General features: G+C 42.1%; 1 protein-coding gene across 4 annotated transcripts in view; it reads left to right on the top strand.

Moving 5' to 3' along the window:
• Positions 1 to 16,040, top strand: part of LOC306811450 (protein spinster homolog 3-like) — a 41,231-nt gene extending 25,191 nt beyond the window's left edge. For 3 of the 4 annotated variants that reach the window (XM_079325158.1, XM_079325160.1, XM_079325159.1), the window contains 5 exons: positions 1,406 to 1,595; positions 4,082 to 4,147; positions 10,186 to 10,284; positions 12,879 to 13,047; positions 13,531 to 16,040. In XM_079325158.1, coding sequence (XP_079181284.1) covers positions 1,406 to 1,595; positions 4,082 to 4,147; positions 10,186 to 10,284; positions 12,879 to 13,046 — 523 coding nt within the window. In that variant the 3' untranslated portion in view covers position 13,047; positions 13,531 to 16,040. Of the gene's footprint in view, positions 1 to 1,405; positions 1,596 to 4,081; positions 4,148 to 6,698; positions 6,804 to 10,185; positions 10,285 to 12,878; positions 13,048 to 13,530 lie in introns of all 4 variants that reach the window. The other variant, XM_079325157.1, reaches the window with a different exon arrangement.
• Positions 16,041 to 21,120: the final 5,080 nt, after the last annotated feature.

The following is a 21,120-nucleotide window of genomic DNA, read 5'->3' on the forward strand; positions in this document are numbered from 1 at the left end:
GAACAGATCAGAGAGATAAGCAAGCATTCTCAGACCCTATAAGATCCCATAGGAGCTTTTCCCCAGTACTAGGCTTCTGTACTTTCCTACTCCCTGTCAACTGAACTGTGCTTGGATTTAGTTTTTGCTGTTCTCTTTTATTCCAGCTGCAGGTTTATTTCAACTACAGTTTACAATACATGAATATTCTAAACACAATTCCATGAATGCTTCAATCAACTAATGTCACCTAGGACCTTGCTTCTCTTGAACAAATCTCTGAGATTTTTCTGTCGAGTGGCAATCTATAATGTCACTATCAAGCTATAGTCAGAGACAGAATCCTGAAGAACTTGCAGGGATAGTACAAATTTGCTTAGCTTGTTATCTTGCATAGCAATACCTTTTTTTTTTCTTGTGGAATTATTGAGCTCTTCCTAGTCAGCCAGGAAGAAATTAAGAAGTGGATGTGCTGTAGTTTAACGGAACATCATATCCTAGCTGGTTACTTTGCTTTGCAGTTAGAAAAAGCTCAGGAAAATGTCTAGAACTTCCCATGTAACACACTAAAATATTCAGAAGTGCTTGTGCTCAGAATACATTGGTCCTGTCCCTGCTTGCCTTCAGAGAATTACGATGCAGTAGCGCCACTGATCTTGTGCAAGAGACTTGCTTTGTCATTGGGGAGTCTCACTGGGACAGAGACAGAACCACACATGGAAGTCCCTTTGGAAGCTGAATCTTCTAAACTATTCAGACATGTTCTTCTAATGGCTCCTGAAGAACACATTTGCATTTGCAGAATGTGCTGAATGGTATTGGAAACAAAAGCTGAATGGTATTGGAAACTTTGTGTTCAGAAAATGCTATGTGGACCTGGCAGTGGTTACCTACTCAATATTCTTTGAACTCTTCTGGGAAGTGGTAGGTGTTTCCCATAGTCAGAGGAGTGACTCATCTCAGCTGTGCTAACCAGAGGGCTGTAATTTAGATGTGTATCATTCCACGTGCTAGGATCTCTTCCAAGGCAACAGATTGTGATACAGGGTTACTCCATCTGTGTTTCAGGGATGACTGGCTAGATTGATTCACAGGGTAACCACGATGACTGGGTCTCCTGTAAATCACAGCATGTCCAAGCCAGATTGTACTGAGCAGAGCCCTCCTTGAGCCTGGGTGCATAACACCTGCTCTGTAAATGGGAAAATATCTTCTCCACAGGATACAGCCACCATTGCAAAGCCACAGCTTCAGCAGAGGCCTGGGACTGCATCCATTTAGAAGGAGTGGGAGGGTTATGTCAAGTGGAATAAAATTCAACTTCCCCATTAAAATTTCTCTGAAACCACAGGTACAAGCTAACACCATTTATTTTTCCACAGTACAGTCTTACTATGCTCAGCTGAATCCTTTGCTTTGTCACCAGCCTAATATTTGGAGGCATCACCATTGGGACAGGAATCTTGGGTATTATTGCTGGGGCAGAAGCTGCAAGACGATTAAGGAAGATAAACAACAAAGCTGATCCTCTGATCTGTGCCACAAGCATGTTCATTTCTGCCCTGTGTCTCTACATAGCTCTGATGGTGGCCCAGACAAACATCCTTTCCACTTTTGTAAGTGACAATTAGCCAAATGTCTTTTGGCATCCTGGGGAGAATGGAAAGGGGGAGGAGGTGAGGGGTGGCTTTTGCAGAATTCTTTGCAGTCTTTGAGATCATCAAGAGGTTTCAGTGACTTGTGACAAGGTATCCAGGTAAACTGTGGGTTCTGATGCTCCCATAGCTGAGGTATGTCCTGTGAGATCCATGCTGGGCAGTCCTTGGTACAGTATAAAGGGCAGACAGAGCACAAAAACTGGGCCTCAGGTCCTGCAGAGTGCCCACACTGCAGAAGAGAATAGTAACTATGCATTTAGCTGCATTGAAACATGTCCCTTATGCAAAAATGTAGTTAAAACAAGTCTCAATCATATGTTAATTTTTAATGCTTTGTGGCTAATTTAGTATTCTTATTTATTTTTGCTTTCTGAATACTTAGAGGTTGGTGTAGTTGGGACTGTACAATACACACTGTTGTTGCAAAGAATAATTTAGCCCTCACCTTCAAAACCCAGATCACTAGCTGATCTTCAAAGTCAAGTTTTTGGCAATGCAAACTAAAGTATAAATCACTTAAATCCCATTCTCAATAAAGGGGAAAACAGAAACTTGCTAGGAATGACCAAAAAATCCCTGTAAGAGGGAACTGAATGTAAACTCTATTTCAACTATAATCTGGTAACAGCTAGGGAAAGACTCCTGTGCTTTTTTCCTGTGACTCCACAGCCAAAAGCACCATGATTAACATAAATAAGAGGATCCAAGTAAAGTAAATTACAGTAATCAACAGTTCTCTGCAAAAAGGCACTTTTGCAGGTTTTTTGCTTCTAAGAATAATGCTTGTTCAAAGAGGTTTTCCTTCTGACTCCTCAGGAATGTGTATTCCTGTGGAAAAATACCTTTACACAAAGAGAAAACATAAGTGGATTTGCCTGTCTGAGTGTGTGCACAGAGCAAAATGTGAAATTAAAGATTATTTTTGGATCCCAGAGTGGGGATTCGAGTGCCCAGAAGAATTAGCCATTGTCTTTTTCTGCTTCTCAGAGTCCCACATAGCTCCACTCTTAGTGTGTTCCTCAGGGGATTTCTTTTCATTAAAGAGAGAGAACAAGAGTTTAATTTGCCAGTCTGTGTTAGATGAGTGAATCAATATATTTGGTTGGAGCTACAAAAATATACCTTTCATTAGAATCATAGAATCAGAGTTTTGGGTTGGAAGGGACCTGAAAGCTCATCCAGTTCCACTCCCCTGCCATGGGCAGGGACACTTTACACTATCCCAGGTTGCTCCCAGCCCTGTTCAACCTGGCTTTGAACAGTTCCAGGGGTGGGGCAGCCCCAGCTTCTCTGGGCATCCTGTGCCAGGGCCTCACCACCCTCAGAGGGAAATTCTTCCTTATACCTAATATAAAGCATTGTGAAGGAAAAGATGTCTGGGTAATGGTCTATACTCAGTATCTCGTGCTTCAATGAACTTTTTCCCCAAACTGGTTTGGAGAAGAAATCAAATGAACAGAACAGACAAGTACCACAGAATGTGTGGATATCCTAGGTCTATTATTTATATCTATTACTTACAGGATATCTGTAGATATCCTAGGTCTAGTTCTCCTTAGAAGAATGTAAGCCACCCCTCCAAAAACATCTGAGTTTGTCACTGTGCCTTTCCTAGACTGAGTTTTCCTCAACCAGGAACAACATCTTGGCCAAGACCTTACCAAACACAATGCTGGTACCTGTTGTAACAATGTACCATAAGCAGTCTGATTAGTAGATAAAAATAATGTGCCAGATACCATGTGACTTTATGGCCTGTATTTCTGAAGAGATTCTGCTTTCTGGCACTGCTCCACCTCAATGGTGTAACTTTAGTGCTTTCCTCAAGTCTTGCTTAGTCTAGGCAGGCTGTGTCCAGTGCTGGCTGAGAGGGTTAATATTTCTGAGACCACAGCTGTAAGAACTGTTCAGTTCCCTACCCCTTTTCCTCATGGCTGAGTCTCCATCTGTGATGGATTAGGGATTTCCCACAGGACACCAATGTTTTGAGACTGCCTGCTCCTCGGAATCCATTCCATTTTGGAAGTTCTCTCTCTGAAGGAGCCCTTAAGAGTACTTGTACAGGCACAGAAGTGTTCACTTGGCTTCATTTGCATCCCTGTGCACTTTGTAAACCTGTACTGAATATTTCTCTTCCATGGATCTTGCTTTCCTCTTCTTGGGTTCAGTAGTTCATAGCAGTTAATTTGGAAGGGTGGTATGTGTTTCCTATTTTGGCTCTTCTGCTGAGCATTTTTGACTCAAAACCTTCTTTTGGTTCCTTTCCCCACCTTCAAGATGATGCTAGTGCTTGTAAGCATAGAGAGGTGTGTCTAATTTAGAAATAATGGGTGTGTAGGACAACTGTTACATAGATAAGCACAGTCAGTGAGCCTGTCTCATCTTCACAATATTGAAAGGCAGAGTATAGTATAGTATAGTCACTGCTTTTTCCTGTTTTGCAGATTTTTATTGCATTTGGAGAACTGTTTTTGTCTGTAAACTGGGCTGTTGTGACAGACATACTGCTGGTAAGTGCTCATGAAACTATTTCCTTATTTCAAGTGTTTTGTCAATGTAATATTGTTCCTAAGCTTACATCTTGGTGGCTTTCTGGGGAGAGATGAATGAACTCCTACAGAGAATTCTCTTATTGGTATCCTGCTTGGAATCTGCCACAGTGTACTGGCTGGGCAAGGATGCCTGTGGCAATAAGGGTGTGCTGGTGCAGTAGTCCAAGTTGTTATAATCCCAGGAAGATGTCCTGATTTGGATGGAACTCCTGCATGTGGCACTCTCTAGTGCTGCCCATACTATTCTGGGCTTCTGTACAGCTCTGTGTTGTCTGCTAGAAAATTATCTGCACCAGAAACAGGGTCATTTTGTGTCTATAATCAGATTTTCTATTTGTTTTCCAGAGGTTTGAAAGGATGATCCAAATGAGGCAAAGTTGATAGACCATGAACTATTAGCAAGTTTCCTTTGTTCAGAATACAGTGCAGATGAATTCCAGCTCTTGCAAGTCCAATTCATAAAGTGGTGCTACTTATGGCCAGAGCATCAGGTCAGCAGTGATTTCTGAGGGCTTCTTGGGAATTCCAGGACTGACACCACAAGCCAAGGAATAGCAGTGCATGATTTCATTTGGATTCTGTCATCAGTAATTTCTTTAGAAAGAGTGATGTGAAAAGCACACATCTTGTAGCACAGTTTGTCTAGACTGTGATGAGCAGCTTCTTTTTATCATTTCAAAGGTTTTTAGAGTTAGTAATTTTACTTGAGTTTTCACTCTCAATAAAAATTTGGCAACCTTTCATTTAGGTTGTAGCTCCACAGTCATTAATAGATGTCTGTGTAAACCCTGGGGCAGATCATTATAGTCTCATCAAGTAGTTTATATGATTTTTTTAATAATCTGTAATATGAATAAGTTGAATATGGTTTATCAATGCAATAAGCAAAGAAATGCTCATATCTGATAGTCAGACTGCAGAAAGCTGATTGAAATACCAAAGTTATTTATATGATTGAAAATTCTTTTGTTGCTACCCATGGGCATAAGACAAAAATATAAATAAGACATATTTAAATTGACACTGCCCTTTTCCATGAGGAGTAGAGTGCCAGATCACCCAAGATGCCTAAACTCTACTTTGGGATCCCTGTGCTGAAAAACTGTGGATGTGATGGTAACCTAAATATTTTGAGCAGGAAACTCCCTGTGAGACAGACTGTTCTGACAAGTGTGGTACAGGCACAATGCTGCTGCAGGTGGCCCTGGAAGTGGGGAAATTGTGTAAAGCCATCAGGACAAAGTTAAGGGACAGCAGAAAAAAGATCTTTGACTGTTTCTTCCTAAGCAAGAGTCACATGAACATTTCCCATTTTATTTAATAGTGTTTCAATCTAAGGGAGCTGAAATCGCTTTGCTGCTGGAAACTCCACAGTCATAATAAATCTTTCATTTAAGAACCACAGTGAGTGCCTTCATGTGTAGCACAACATGCAGTGATACACAATAGCAGTTCACAGGAAAAAGACTTGCAGCCTGTGTCTCCAGTGGAACACAGGTCACTGCTCCTTGCTATCACAGGAGCTGGAAGTTTACCCCCAGGTCTCTGGCACTGTGGTCTGAGTTGCTCAGATATACAACTTGGTATCTGCACTGGCTAATTAAACCCAAGTAGTAGACAAGCTGAGCAGAGATAAAAGTATCTCTGTTACAGTGTCTGTCAAAGGATGAAAAAGTATATTGCCAAATGCTGAGCACTCTCTAGTGACCAAAGGGACCAGCTGTGAAGCACTACAGAACTCTCCTTCCACTGCCTGATCTTGCCTTGACATGAGTTTATCTTTCTATTTCATAGCTGAAGAACCTTTCTTTGCATTCTGATTGAGATGAAAGAATGGAACTACCTACATTTCATGGCTCTTCAGCCAAGTCCTGCTGACACTGACTGTGCATTATGTTCTCTTTCACGGTGCTGCTCTCTACATGTCAGTTTTCTGCACTCTGGAATTTTAATAAAATAGTAAATAATGCAGTCAGCATTAGCCAATTGGCTGCTTACTTAAAATCTCAGCCAACAGCCAAGAGGGTTTTGATTCTTGTTTGACTTTCACAGAATGGTCAGAAACAATTATCCTATGAGAAAAGAGCTGAAGCCTTGCAGCAGTGAACAGGTGCAGAAAAAACTACCACTGGTCCAGACTGACTTTTTTACTTATCTTCTATTTCAGTTTATTTTGAAATAATTGGGTTGGGTTTTTTTTTTGCACCAGAAGAAAGTATAAATACCATTGCCATCCTTTTTACATGAGTTGAGGCACCAACTTTTCTAAGTTTTAAGTTTTAATTTACTTTTCTTTGAAAGACTACATCTGCATTTTCATTCTGTCCTCTGACACTGTTCAAGAGGAAGGTGACATCACAAAATTAGGTAATGGTCACACATGGTGGTACATAGTGAGGAGAGTGATGCAGATGGTAACTATCAGCTCTTTCTTACACCTCCTTCCTGAATCCAAGCTGTGAAGGGATTTTGTTCAGTTCCATCACTCCAACAGTCTCAGTTTTCTTAGGGAATGCTGTACCACATTGCAGCCTGCAGGAAATCTGTGGGGAGCACCATTGCCACATCCTGGATCTGTGTAAATCTGGAAGAGAAGGAAGTTCTTGTCTCCCAGGTGACCAACATCCCTAACTTCCATTTCTTTTAGAATATTGTAGGATCAGTTGCCAGCAATATTGTATCAATTGGCAACAAGTGGGGAGGTGAGAAGTTTGGTGTAGCAGAGCTCTGTGATGCTGTATTCTCCTGGGAACAGACATCAAGTTTATTACCACAAATGTGCTTTGGGTTGGATCTCTTGAATTCTGAATGCTACTAATTGTTTTATCAGAAAACTGCTGGAATTGAGCTGAATTCGTAGATGTCTGCACATTCAGTGGCAATCTTGGGAGTTGTGTTTCATCCTGTTGAAACCCCATGAGTTCAGTGTATTACTGCTGTTATATTGACTGAAGGGTGCCATTGGTAACAGCAGTAATTTCTCTTTCAGCCTTGTTTCCTATGTGAACTGATAGGATTTCTGATAATATAACTAGATTTGCTAATGCATGTTCTTATTTTACCATGAAAATGACTTTTCTTTCTTCCCTACATGGCACTACTAGCCAGACAATGTAGCTAGGAATTAATTTCTCCTGCAACCTGTGGAGCTGAAGACAAAGGAAGATGCTGACTGAATGATAAGGACTTCCTCCCTTTGTGGCTGGTGCATCAAGAGGCATTGCATGTAGCCACCTTTGTGCCTCCTATTCAGTGTAAACACAAAAGTATCTACTGTACAAATGCAGTCCTAATGTGCAAGTGAAGAAGTGCTGTAACTGCCTTGCTGGTTTACCAGGAGGCTTTATTTTGAGTATTCTTTATGAAACATGTTTGCCATCTGTGAGGTTATGGAACTCTGTCTTTTAGGTTTTTGGCAGCTAATAGTGTAGGAGATGCTGGAACTGGAGGGGTTTGGGAAGGCTACAAATGTGTTTCTGTCTCTGGAAGTGCTGTGGGAGGTACAGAAGTGTTCAGCAGCCTGTGTGCTCCATCTGCTTTTTTAGCTACAGTTCTGTAGCAGTCTGCAGGGAGGGTCTCTGAAACCTTCAGAGGCAGCATGAGGGATCTGCAAACTGTACCTGTTTGGGACACCTGCTTCTCTGTCCAGGCATCTGGGCTGGATCTCCTCAGAGGAGGAGTGTGCAGGGTGTCACCTCCACTCCTGCACAGGGAAACCTTGTGGGGTCCTGGGCAGTCACTGTGGCCAGGCACGACCCCATGGCTACTTCACAGGCCCTGTGGGAGGGTGTCTTTTATTTCTTCTTTTCCTAGTGAATGCCACAGTGCCTTGAGATCTTGAGTATAGTTTCTGTTGTGCAGAAGAACCTGAGTAATAGCAAAGGCAGAGTTTGTATGAGCCCTGAAACTATAAGAAACATCCCATTCTTCTCTTGTATTTTTCTTGTTACAGTTTTCTTGTAGTTGCAGATATGGGATATTAAATAAAGGTAGTAAGGAAGTGGTGCAAGTCACTGGGAGAGCCAAAGTATATTTAGCTTTTCTCATGCTTGCAATGCCAATGATATATTAAGTGCATAACAATATTTGATTTGCATTTCTCAAACACAGCCTATCATTATCCATGAAAGAAATTTGAGTCTAAGACAGATGACATGTAAACCTCAGAGAGCCAAGAGCTGACATTCTCCAGTCTAGTACAGTCTGTCATAGCCAGGTCTGCTCCCCAAGCTCAAAGTTTCCTATTGTAGTTTTTTTGTCTCTGTACAAGAGAGCCTGTTGACAAACTGTGCATGCTCATCATCCAGGCAGGTTCTGAGAGAAAAAAAATGTGGGTAGATTGCACATCCTCTGTCTAGGCCATAGTGTGCTTTGGCCTCAGTGAAAAGGAGCTGTTGGATTGTTCCTTCATCCCACAGGTGACAAGGACTTTCAGAACACATCACTCTGCTCTTACACTGTCTGGGGACTGGATGCAGTGTTGTGGCAACTTGACATCACAGTGGATTTCTGTAACTCTGGAAAGAACTCCAAAGCATCCCTCGTTTAATATGTACTATTGTTGAAGCACTCTACCTAAATATTCCTGATGAAAAAGAAATGTTCTAACCTTGCTTAGAAATATCTGCTTTGGAGGGACTAGCAATGGAGCAGGTTACACATTAGCTGCACATGTGCAAAGGAAGGAAGGAGCTTGTCTATTCTAATCCAGCTGGTTTAAGAGTGATTTGTGTATCCAAGGTTGAGAGCAAGTGCCTAAGAGGGTCACTGACACTGTGCTCTGGTTCTTTACTGAAACTGGTTGTAGTATGTGGTAAGCAGGAACAAAACTCTAAATTAAATGTGAGAGCAGAGTCTTTTTTAGGTTTAAACCCAACTTATAATGCATGTTAATGTTTCCTTGCAGGCAGTGATAGAGCCACAGTACAGATTATACAGCTAGAGTCTGTCCCTTGATAAAACACCAGTCACTCTATTAATTAGTATGTGAGACATACTTAGTGGCATTTAGGTGAGTTTCAAGAATACCCCCCAAACTGTGGAATAGGGGACTGAGAAAATAATAAGCATTTTGTTTCTGATATGAGCAAGTGGTTAGAAAACAAAGGTATGAAGGTTTGGAATTGCTTCTGAAGCATTCTGACTGTGAATGCTTTTTGCATAAATGTATTATTGAAAGGTTTCTTCAGGCATGGTTGATCTTGAGTAGCACAGGCTTATTACCCCCAAATTACTGTATTTCATTTGACAAAATAGTTATAATCTACGTGATGCTTTACCATGTTCTGGATGTGCACCCCATCTCCTTCTCCAATTTGTTATTTAAACTGTGTGCACTGAAAAACAAAAATCAGTGTGAGGTGTCGTTACTACAGCATCTTATGTCTCAGCTATAGGCAGTACCATCCAAACATCAGCAGCCACTTTCTGGACTGGCAGGTTGGGTCCTAACCCTCAGTCTTCAAGGGGTCTGTAAGGTCTCAGCTGACATGCTTTACAGCTCCTCCAGGTTCCAGGTACCCCACTTTTCCCTATCAGTCTAGACCAGGCCTGCTGACACAGGTCATAAGATATTTTGCTGAGAGATTGTCAGTGCTGAATCCTTATTAGCACATCATTGTGACTGCAAGGGATACTGTCTGGAGGCTTCTATTGGTTGCATGGCCAAATGGATCTGTACAAGCTGCTCTGAGCTGTGTATGGAAGCATGGAAGTCATAGTTTAGCTACTTTATTGTTATTTTCTCCTTGTCTTCTTTTCTTGATTTTTTTTTCCCTTAGCAAAACATGCTGAAGACAAAGGAAGAGGCTGACCAAATGATAAAGTGTACCTTTTTGCTCAGAATAACTTTTCTGTCTCCAAAGTTGTAAACAGTGTTTGAATATGAAATGCATAGAAGTTGCTCTATGGACATCTCTGGGATATTCTAGAGCAGCTGGACACTCCTGAAGTTCTCTGTGTTCATGCTCCCTCCCATGGGCTGTGCTTTGTTTCAGTACGTGGTGACGCCGAGGCGACAGTCCACAGCCATTGCCCTGCAGATTTTGGTGAGCCATTTGCTGGGAGATGCAGGCAGCCCATACCTCATTGGGATTGTAAGTGAATTCTCTCCTAATTGAGCTTTCCTTAGGGTAAACATCTAGAAATTGAAATACAGACACTCGCAGAATCATAGGCACTACCTGGTCCAAAACCAGAAATTACTCAATTTCTAGGACTCAGAGACATTTTGTAAACATTTTTACTTGCATGAAGCACTTGGTCCTGTGACACTGCTTGTAGGTGTGAGTAGTTCTATGCACTGTGTAGAAATTTATTTTAAATTTGCAAATTCATATATTTTTAGAGGCATACATTCTTGCAAAGACAGTGTCATGGGATTTAAGCACTTTCTGCTAAGTTTGTGAGGAGTTTCATGGAAATTAATTCAATGTGTTAAAACCCCAATCTTAGGTCAAATCCTGAAGTTTGAAATCTTGCAATTAGTCAATGGTCTCTTGAAAATCAGAACAGAAGTGTGCAATGTTGTCTTTAGATACTACTTGACCTTTAAAGCTCTGGTCTCAAATAACTTTAAGCCTGAATTCCCACATTCCTTGAGACCTGATTTCTCTGCCCTTCCTACATTTTCTTGATCTTAGGTGCTTCTGCATAAATCAGCCTCATACTGCTTTGTCTGTGCAGTTCATTCATTGTAGTTCCAATGGACTGTATCTGTCAGTCTCATTTCCTTCCTTCATTCATTTTAAGACACAGTAGCTCACAAAGCACCCATTCTGAGTTTCCTGCTTTACTTGACATGGGAGATCGAATCTTTGTTGTTGATTTAAAGTTTAGTCTGTATGAAAATTTATTTAAAGAAGTTCACCCTATGTTAACTGTGTCAGGGTTAGACAGGGTCAGCAATCCTGAGTAAGCAATACCTGCACAGCTGCTTATGGTCCAGCCACACAGGAGGTTCTCCTTGTCCTCAAATTGGTGAAACCCAGAGTCTCAACTGCATAATCTGTCTGGCAGAGAAGAGAGCCTCTCTCCCTGAGGGATTACCCTGCTGACTTCTTTTTTTGGCAAATGAAGAAACCACTTCACTTGTTGGTGTTAGGAAACTCCTGCTCTCACACTTACCTGACTGTATGTGTGTGTGGGAACACAGCAACCAACAACCCTGTGGAAAATGGCTGAAATAGGATACAAAAATGAGAGGTACTCTAAAAAATGGAACCATGTCTTGTTCACTCTCCCTTTGACCAATCAATTGATTTAAGCTTTCTGCCTGAAAGATTAAACTGACTGTGCCTCTTTGCCCACTGTCCTTGCCCTCTTTGGGGCACAGGCAGAACTGAGGCTTTGTGTTGTATCCCGCCTGTCACTGGGTGCAGGACCTGCAGAAGTCACCTTAAAGAGCTGCTCATCAAAAAGAGTGAAGACAAAAAGAGCCTATCCAGATGAGATTAATCTCAGATAACCTTGTAACTTCACACAGAACAGAGGCAATAAATGCAGGAGTAAAACTGCTGTGTGTCCAAGTGGGTTCCTGTGGACTGAGTACCCTCATTGTCCTCTGGAATGTTCTGTGAATCCATACACCAACACTTCCCATGGCTGTTGGTTAAACACCAAATCTTCTGCTTTCATGTTCTTATAGTGTTTTCTAATCTGCTTCAGCCAAACTTTTATCTTAAAATCTGGCAGAAGAATCAGGAAATTTTCTTTTTCAGAGCCTGTTTTTCTTGCCTCTGCACTCCTGAGATTTTTTCACTAAGCATTTTAAAATTAAGTGCATTAGGTTTGTATTGTGGCCATTATGCTTGCTGTAGTCCCTAGGTGCCCATTTAGAGTTGATCTTCCTCTTATCTTCCTAAACTGTCATAAATAATCATAGAAACCCAGCAAAGATTGAAGAGTTTCATATTTATGCATTTCAAGTCACACAGTATATTCTAACCATCAAGAACAAATGTGGGAATAAAAATGACTGCTTTCACCATTTATCTTTTTGTTTATGCCAAGAAGAGATTTTAAGTTCTTGGGTTAAGTATTGAATCCTACTGAATTTCTGGAAATCAGATTTTCCTTCTGTCTACAAAAATAAAATTCATGTGTATCATTTATAGCCTTCACAATCTCATTCTCCCACCAATACAAAAAGCACCTGCCTGGTATTTTCTTCCTCTCACCTACTCACAATGTCACTCCATAACTCCTCAAATGTCTTTTGGGTCAAAAGCAGACCCCACTCCTGTCTAAGATTAATTTCCATCTTTTCCCTGTCTTATGAATGTTGTTGCTTGTGCCTGTATTGCTGCTTGACCCCCTGTTTCTATCCACTGGATGCCAATAAAGGAGACAGAAAGCTACTGAGTGGGATCAAGAAATGCTAAAGGTCACTGCCAGATGCCCATCCTGTGCTGGCAATCTGGAGATAGGCTAGCAAATGGTGAAATATGCTTCCTGCCTGTGACTGGAGGCACTGAAGGTGTGAAACAACATGAGATTTCTTGACCATTTGGAAGCTGGAGAGCGGTGGAGCACAGATGTGCTGGGTACTGGGTTTGACAATCTTTGGGAGCAGACTCTCTGCTGTCTGCCTCTTTTATTCCTTTCAAGGCTCACCCTATAAACAGTCTGTTTAAAGCAGGAGAGGATGGAGTGTTACCCCAGAGTAATGGCAGCCTGGTTCCCTCCCCAGATCTCCAATGCTGTCCAGGCCAGGAAGGTGCCATCGCTGCAGTGGAGTTTCCGGAGCATGCAGTACAGCTTTGTCAGCTGTGCCTTTGTTGGGGTCCTTGGAGGAGCCTTCTTCCTCCTGACATCTTTCTACATCGAGGAGGATCGGCAAGAAGCACAGAGGCTCTGAGGTGCCTGTGTCTTTACAACTTTGAAATCCAGCTGTGGTGACCAGTTTGGGCACCAGCCATGGTTATTGTCTCTGTAGCATTAAACCATATTAATGTAATGCTGTGTTAGTCTCTATGGAAAAGATAAGGGCAAAATCCCAGCAAAGTGTCAGATGAATCAAACCTTCCACATTGAGTAAAACAGACCACAGAGCTCACAAGCAAAATTGCTGCTAGTGCAAAATGCTGCAGTACATGGAAATATCATCCTTTGCTGTAATGTACCCCTGCAGACTTCATGGAACATGAGGTTCTTTTTCTATTCTAATCTTTCTCAGCCCTGTAGAACCAGTCCTGTCTCTCTGTAGCACTTCTCCCTCTTCCCTGAAAGAAATCATGTTCAAAGTGTAAAAGACTTAGAAAAATACTTTTGAATTGGACAGAGCCCTGTCCCCAAACACCTGGATTCTTACAGCCTCCTTCTTCTCTGCCTTGTTTTTCCAGGTACCAGCAGTGAACTGTCCCTCAAAGGAAGAAGAACTCTGGGGCGAGGCTTGCACAGAAGAAAAGGACATCCTCCCTTTTTTCTTTCCTTTTTGCTTAATGAGATACAGCTGGGGAAAAGGCCAAATCACAATTCCTCCATATGGCAGAGAATGCTGCATACTGACTCTTTTGGATGCTTTTGACTGCAAGTCAAAAATTGCTCATGCTTTGGCATATGGCAACTCCCCTTATCCTCTGTGGGGCTGGGGAGCTCCAGAGGGTGTTTTACAGAGCTGTCAGCAGCATGACTGCTGACCTCAGCAAGGCAGGAGCTTTTGAGGCACAACATCTCATGGAGATTAGGGAGGCCTAAGAGTTCTCAGCAGGATGATATTTGCCTGTAGAATTTGGGAAATCTAGACAGTAAAAAGAGTGTTTTAAGTTGTCTAAAATGACCAAGAGAAGCAAAAACTATCAAAGTCATGTCAGATTCAAGACTGAAGGGTTGTGATAATTTATGTGTAGTATCTTAATGGTGTGCCTCTTCCTAACACTTTGAGGGTCTTCACTGTATCCTCAGGCCTTGGGTAAGAGAGGACAGTAGTAGCTGTAAAACCACTTAAATGTAACTGTCCATTTGAACTCTTATCTCCAAAGAGAAGGGAATTTGGGATGTATTGTTGTCACAATATCATGCCAGATACCAAACAGGCCATGACCAGTGTGGCAAACTTCCACTGTTTGTCCTGGCTTAGCTCCCAGTAGCACCCTAAAGCCAAAGCCTGAGGAAGATATTGGCAAGTGAATTGTAAAGTGTTGTGAATCTTGCATGATTCTCCCAGTAAATCATAAGGATCATAAAGCACAATATTCCTGTAAGGACTGTGAATGTCTAATGTCCCTGTAAATACCATAATTCAGCTACTGCAGGTTTTTGTTCTTCTGTCTGCCTAATGTTTAAAAAATGTGTTCTGAAATCTGACTTAAACCTAGGAAGTGAAATATGACCATTGTGGGAAATAATAGAGAAACTTTGTGATACTCAATAAGAGTGTAATAATTCTTTAAAATAGAAGTTCGTATTCTGAAAGATTGAGCAACTTTTTCTGGTTGTAAAAACTAGCCATGGCCATTATACCACTGACCTTTTGGAACCTCCTGTGGTCCCAGAGACCCCATATCCAAGAAGGGATTTTTGCTATTGGATATGAATGCATAAGCTTGCTAAGGTCCTAAGTGCTTCAGCCATGGCAGGAATTTCAGCAGCTCCATGTGCTTCTCTATTAGTACATTCAGGATTTGCCCTGCAAACAATTGAGCAATTTATCACTTTTGTTATGTCAGCATTAAATTCCTCTTTAAAAATTCACCAGAAGCTGCATCTGGCACACTGTGCAGGCACGTATTTGACATATGAGCAAGAGATGCCAAATGCTGTCTGTAAATGGTACAAGCAGTCCATGGCAAACTCCTTCCCACTCCTACTCCAATCTCCTTCTGAAAGTCAGTGCATAGAAAGGAGCAGGATCACACTGACTAGTCATCCTGTCTTTTTTAATGCCTCTCTTTTTTCATTGCAATTTATTGGCAAAGGATGTCTATTTTTGGGTTTGGTTTTTTTCCTGCATTTAGCAGGACTAACAGCTGGATAATCTGAGCTGTGCCTGGACTCCCTGGAGCTGCCCTGTCCTGTCTCACTGAGAGCTGCTGACAGAGGCCATGGAACAGCCCAGGGAGCCTCTGCTTCCATGGCAGGGAAGCTGATTCCATCAGCTGCTTGGTCCTGTGTCTTAAAGATGGAACTTCTTCACTAGGATTTGTTTGAGCAATAGAATTTTTTAACCTTTTCTGTATATCTTGGTTTTGCTTCTTAATGGGTGTTACCAAATTCTGCATGGAGGGGTTATCTTAGTGCTGGAGGGGGCTGTGCTGCACTGTAGCTATTTCAGATATTACAGTCTTTTCATGCCACCAGCAACCTGCCTTAGGGAAAGTCACAGAGTCCTGGCACATGGGCAGTGAAGGAACGAGGTAATCAGACCTCAACTGAAATACCAGTTGTTTTCTATGGTTTCAATTAAGTACAAGTAAGAGAAAAATGGAGGGCTTTAAATAAATTTATAAAATCAACTGCTCTGTCTGCATTGGAAAGAGCTGCTGCTGGAAGCTGCTGGTTATTGAGATTGTTTTGCAGCATTCCTGCTACAGGGAATCTGTCCCTTGCAGCAACTGAATGATAATCAAACAAGTTGTCAAAATGTATATTGTCTGTAACTGTTTGTATGTTCTCCTCCTACTCTTAATATTTGTTCTTTGCACTTTCCAATCAAAATAGTAAGTAAGAGGCACTTTGAAACAGCTCCACAAGGTGGGATTTTCTAAGTCCATTCAGGTAATCCTTCTGATCTTTCCCCCCCTTCCCTCATTCCCAAAGCAGGGACAGGTGACCTTTATTGCTGTTTGTGTGGATATTTTTTAAACAAGTTTTAGAGTTCTGCTTTGCATAAAGATTGCCTTCAGAACTGTGATTATTTCTAGGTTCTGCCAAATGCCTGTAAAGATGTCCAGTGGGCAGGATATTTCTAAGTCACAATACCAGGTTGTGTAACCACTTCTCCAGAGGCTTCACTTCTTCCACTAGTGATGTGGTGTGACATTGCTGTCAGCAGAATTTTAATTGCCAGAGATGTTTCATGTAACTTTTTCTCTTCTTCCCAAGCCAGTAGCCCTGTGCTCTGCTCTGGAAGGGATTTCACAGCAGCTCAGGAACTTGCTGTGCTGGGGCTGAAGGTGCAGATGGCAGAGCTTGGCCTCCCAGGCAACAGATTTGGAGATCCTGTCTGGGTTTCTCTCTTCTAAGAACACCTTGTGGTTTATTCCTCTTTGTCCTCATTACTTCTCCAGCTGAAATTTCTTTTACAGACTGTTTTGCAGAACAGCTGTGAACTTTATAATGCTGCTGATGTAACCATGAGTGTCAAAAGTGGGGGAGAATGCTCAGGGGAGGGTTCTGAAGGGCCTGTGCTAAGCCTGAGTCAGTTATGACAGCTCAGAGTTATACCAGCCCTGATGGCTGGTTTTTTACTAACTCATTCCTAACTTCCACTGAAAAATCCAGCACCTGCACAGGTGCCCTGGGTCAGTACTCCAGCAGTGAAAATTGGTGTTTCCCCAATATTCTATTTCAGAATAGTTGGCTGAAACTTGTCTCCCCTTTTAGCCCTTCACTGCCCAGTGACTGGAGTTCACCTGGTGCCTTTACCATTAGGTACATGTGTCCTCTTGGCTTAGAATCTGTAGAATTCCTGTATGGAAAGGAAGCTAAAGGCAATAGCATCATATGAGTGCAGAAAGGCCCAATCACCCATATCTAAGCTGTAGCTGATTTTAGGGGTTTTTTAGAAATAGATTCATCACCTCTGCTTTTTCTTTTCCTTCCCCACAATACAGTGCACTTGCAGTGTCTGTTGAAATAAATTATGAAATAACTAAGAAAGCTAAAAGTACTCAATTATCCCCAAACCTTTATGGCAAAAGTTTTCTTGAGAGATCCTTCTGCTGGTTTGCAAACACTGTTCATTCTTCAGGGCTCCTCTGAGCACCTGGTTCTCCCATTCTGCCTGTGAGGGTGCCTGGGACTGGGGAGCTGTCACTCCATCCCTTGGAATAGGCAAAAAAACAATGAAAGAACAGTGTCTGTGGGGCCCTGCCAAGTCAGGCTGGCATTCAAGTAGCTGGAACTGGATGTATTCCATTACAAAAGAGCCACTGGATTCATCTCACTGCTATAATTACCCTGATTGTAATCCAATAAAGCATATGAAAGGTTCTTAGAAATCTTTTGGCTTATAAGGGAAACAAAGGTTAATATGAGGAGGCTCTTGATCCTGATGCTGTGTAGCTGATCAAAATTGTGTGAGTGCCACTTTGTGTAATTTCATGTTTCTTAACAGTTTTGTTATTAGTATGTAAATTGCCTACATACCCTCCAAGAGTCAGATGGCTGTAATTGGAGAGATTAATGTACATGCTGTCAAATCCAGTTGTAGGAAGGTGCTCTGTAAATGCTCTGTTAGAAGTGCCCAGATTTGGAATGTGTGTGTATCCCAGCAGGCCTGACCCTGCCAAGGGAGATGGAGCAGGTTTGGGAAACACAGCCAAACACAAACACAACCAAACCTGCTCCCTAAAACCAGGAGTCTGTGCAGTGAACAAACCCAACCTGCCCAGGACTCAGCTCAAACTGTGGCACCAAGGTCTGACTTTATCTGCTCATACACTCTGGTAGGTCTTTTCCTAATATTTTTGTATATTATTGTGAAAAATTATTTTAAACTGAATTCAGAGGTAAATTTATGCATTCATGTATGCAGGTATAATTTGCTTTATCAAATGTGTTGGGCAGTAGGCTTGAAACTGATGTAAAAAGATGGAGGGAATAATATTTGAAAGTGCTGACTTCAGGCTACCTGTTTAATTCTACCAGCATATACCCTAGGAAGGGGCTCACTTTTTTCTTTTTTCATTCCTATTTTCCCAAGATCTTTGCATCCCTCAGTTCTTAACAAAGGCAGGCTAAGTCACTGTGTGACCAACACTGAAAAAGTTCAGGCCATTTGCCTGAAGATTTAAATAATGGTTTAGGAGCCTAATTTGAAATCTTGGTTGTAGGCATTTTCTTCAGGGAAAGAAAGGAAAATATCCTGCTTAATGAAAACATCACTTTGAGAAATGCAGGTCTGAGAGTGTTGCTCAATCTTTGGTCTGATAAGTAGAGCAGCTGTTAACTTCTGCACAGCCTTTTGTCATGGCAGGTTTTCAGTGCCTGAATTTAATTTTTGTGTATATTGACAACCAGGGCAGAGAAGATCTCACTGGAACTGGTATGGCAGAGGTGGGAGCAGGCAGAACTGTAAGGGAGGATATGAACTGAAACAGAATCCCGAGTTCTTGCTGAGAATATTTCTGCAGTAAACCAGGTGAAAAAGCTTTCTTCAATGCATTTGGATAAATGTGGACTCTTCCAGTAGTGAAATAAAACGTGGATCACTGTAGAAAGGAGCAGAGTGCTCATCACTGACTTTTAGAAGCATTGCAGGGAGAGAACCAGGTGTCAGAGGGGTGTGTGGGTGTGAGCACAGCAGGGAATAGGAGAGATGAAAAGTGCTGGTTACCAATCCAGTTCTTGTAGTAAATATATTATCTGGGTTATGTATAAGGAATGACAAGATGTTCACCAAGGGGATGCTCAGTGGCAGCTGGGTAGTGTTTAGGCAATCTTTTATCCAAGAAAATCATGTTTATGATCTGATTTTTACCACAAAAGCCCCTCTAAACCTGTAGTCTCTCTGAGTTATCCTTCCAATTAATTTGGCAATAACAATTGAATGGGAATTGTATGGTAAGCTCCTGAGCAAGGGAATTATTTTTCTTTGGCCCTTTGTTTACCTGGAAGTCATGGAAGACAGAGCTACCTTCCTGATGTGCTCCTAAAGAAAATAGCAGTTCTAATTTTAGAATTGTTTTCCTTGGGTATTGGATATAGGTATCTGTACCCCACTGACCTGCCCACACCGTGGGGTCTGATCCTGCTCTGGAGGTGTGTGAGTCAATGTGATTCATCACCCCCTCCAAGTGCAGTGGGAGCACCTTGGCCATGGAGCAGGTGCAGTTATTGCCATGGCAGCTGCCTTCCCTCGAGGGTTTGTGTGGTTAAACACAGCTCCCAGCTCTGTGACTTGGAGCAATCTCCAGTGAATGTTCTCTGCTGCACTTCACCAGAGGCCCCAAGGGCTCTTGGAAGGATGAGGATGACAGAACAACAGGACTTGTCCAGGGAGGGTGTGGCTGCCTCATCCCTGGAAGTTTCAAGGCCAGGTTGGACAGGGCTTGGAGCAGCCTGGTCTAGTGGAAAGTGTCCCTTCCAACCCAGCCTATTCTGTGATTCCATTACTGAAGTGTTGGCACCAGTGACTTTTAAGAAATCAATGATCTATGTCTGGGGGAGAAAATTGTCATGCTTATTGGGATTGGCTGTTTTTGCCAACTTAATTGAGGAACTTTTCTCTCTTTTTAACAGCAAAGTATGTGAGGGAAAGGGGAAGATTCCCATCTGCTGATGTTCCATAAAATGAAAACGTTTGACCAAAAAAAGAATAGGTGAAGAGAGATCTAGTAGAGAGCTTAGAGAAGAGGTGTGGAAATGGGATGGGTCTACTTTAACAAGTGATTGGCTTTTCTGTTATCCCAACAATTCCACAGCAGACTTCTTTAACTACAAGTTGCTTCTTTAACTACCTGTTGCTTCTTGAGGCACCTTAAACCCAAGCTGAGCTTCCTACTCCTTCCCCCATTTTATTTCCTGATGTGACAAACATTTGCCCTCCAGTGATGCTGGGGAGGTGCAAGAAAAAAAATCCAAATGCATCCTCTTGCTCCTCCTTACCTCTGGACTTTATTTATTTCTAATGGCCCTGGAAAGCCAGTGTTAAAACTCCTTTGTTCAGAGGCAGCATCTGCCAGAGGGGCTGTGACACCTGAGCTCCAGCAAGGAGCTGTGTGTGTCAGACATGGAAATGCTGAAGGCAATGGAGGCTGCCACAGGGACAGTCTGAGCTGTTTGCATTTGCTCTCCAGTCAGGCTTTGCTCCACCCTGTTCTCCACCAGCCAATTCAGCAACAATCTCATTAGGATTTCAAAGAAATGTCCAAATAAATTTGTTCCTTTAAGGGATTTGTTTTAATTCTTTATTAAAATAGGAGTTATATGTGCATTTCCCCTTCAGCCCACTGTTTTAATAGGATTACTTTTAGCATCAGCCCCATGGACTCTATAATTTTTCATTCCAGGTCTTTTATGTGCAGCTGTCTCATCAGATCCCAATCAGGTGCATTTCATTGCTCAACAGTACAGAGGAAATGAATTTTTCTGGTGAGGGGAAAGCACAGTGAATAGCTGGGTTCCCCTCCCCAAATACCATCTGCAATCAGTTTTGTGCTGCAAATGAAGTCAATGTTTTCCTGGGTCAGAGGTGCCTGATTATGCATAGCACTTTCATTTCTAGCAGCAGAGTCATCCCATCCCTGCCAATCATCTTTCTGTTTTGTGTTGGGTTTATTCTACAGTGCTCTGAGGTTTGCAAGTCTAGCTGCTCTCCAAACTCCTCCTGTTCTTTGTTGCTTTTCCTGGGCTAGTGCCAGCAGTTCTCAGCTTCTGAAGAGACCAACAGGAGGAGTTTGGCACCAGTGTTGCAGTTTTCTCCCATCTTTTGAAATTGTGTCTCTTGGAAAAAGAATCAAATGGGAGGGAAGGAAGAGTATAATACTCAATTCACTTGTAAGTAACCAAAAAAGCCCCAGCTGGGCAGTATTTTACTGAGAGGGAACAGTGTCACATGTAAGGTTGTTTTTAATGGTAGTAAAGCCCAGAGAAGTTTCTTGGTCAGGTAGAGCTGGGATTTGAACCTGACTGAAGTCTCAGGTTGTTTGTTCCCTGCTCAGTGCTTCCTTCTGAGGAGTGTCCAGAGCTCACACTGTGGCAGCAGGTTCACAGTCCCTTAAGTTTGTCCTTGGCTGTGGTGCCCTTGGATTTACAGCACTTTTCCTAAC

This window comes from Erithacus rubecula (genome assembly GCF_903797595.1).
Source record: "Erithacus rubecula genome assembly, chromosome: 22".
NCBI classification, from domain to species: domain Eukaryota; kingdom Metazoa; phylum Chordata; class Aves; order Passeriformes; family Muscicapidae; genus Erithacus; species Erithacus rubecula.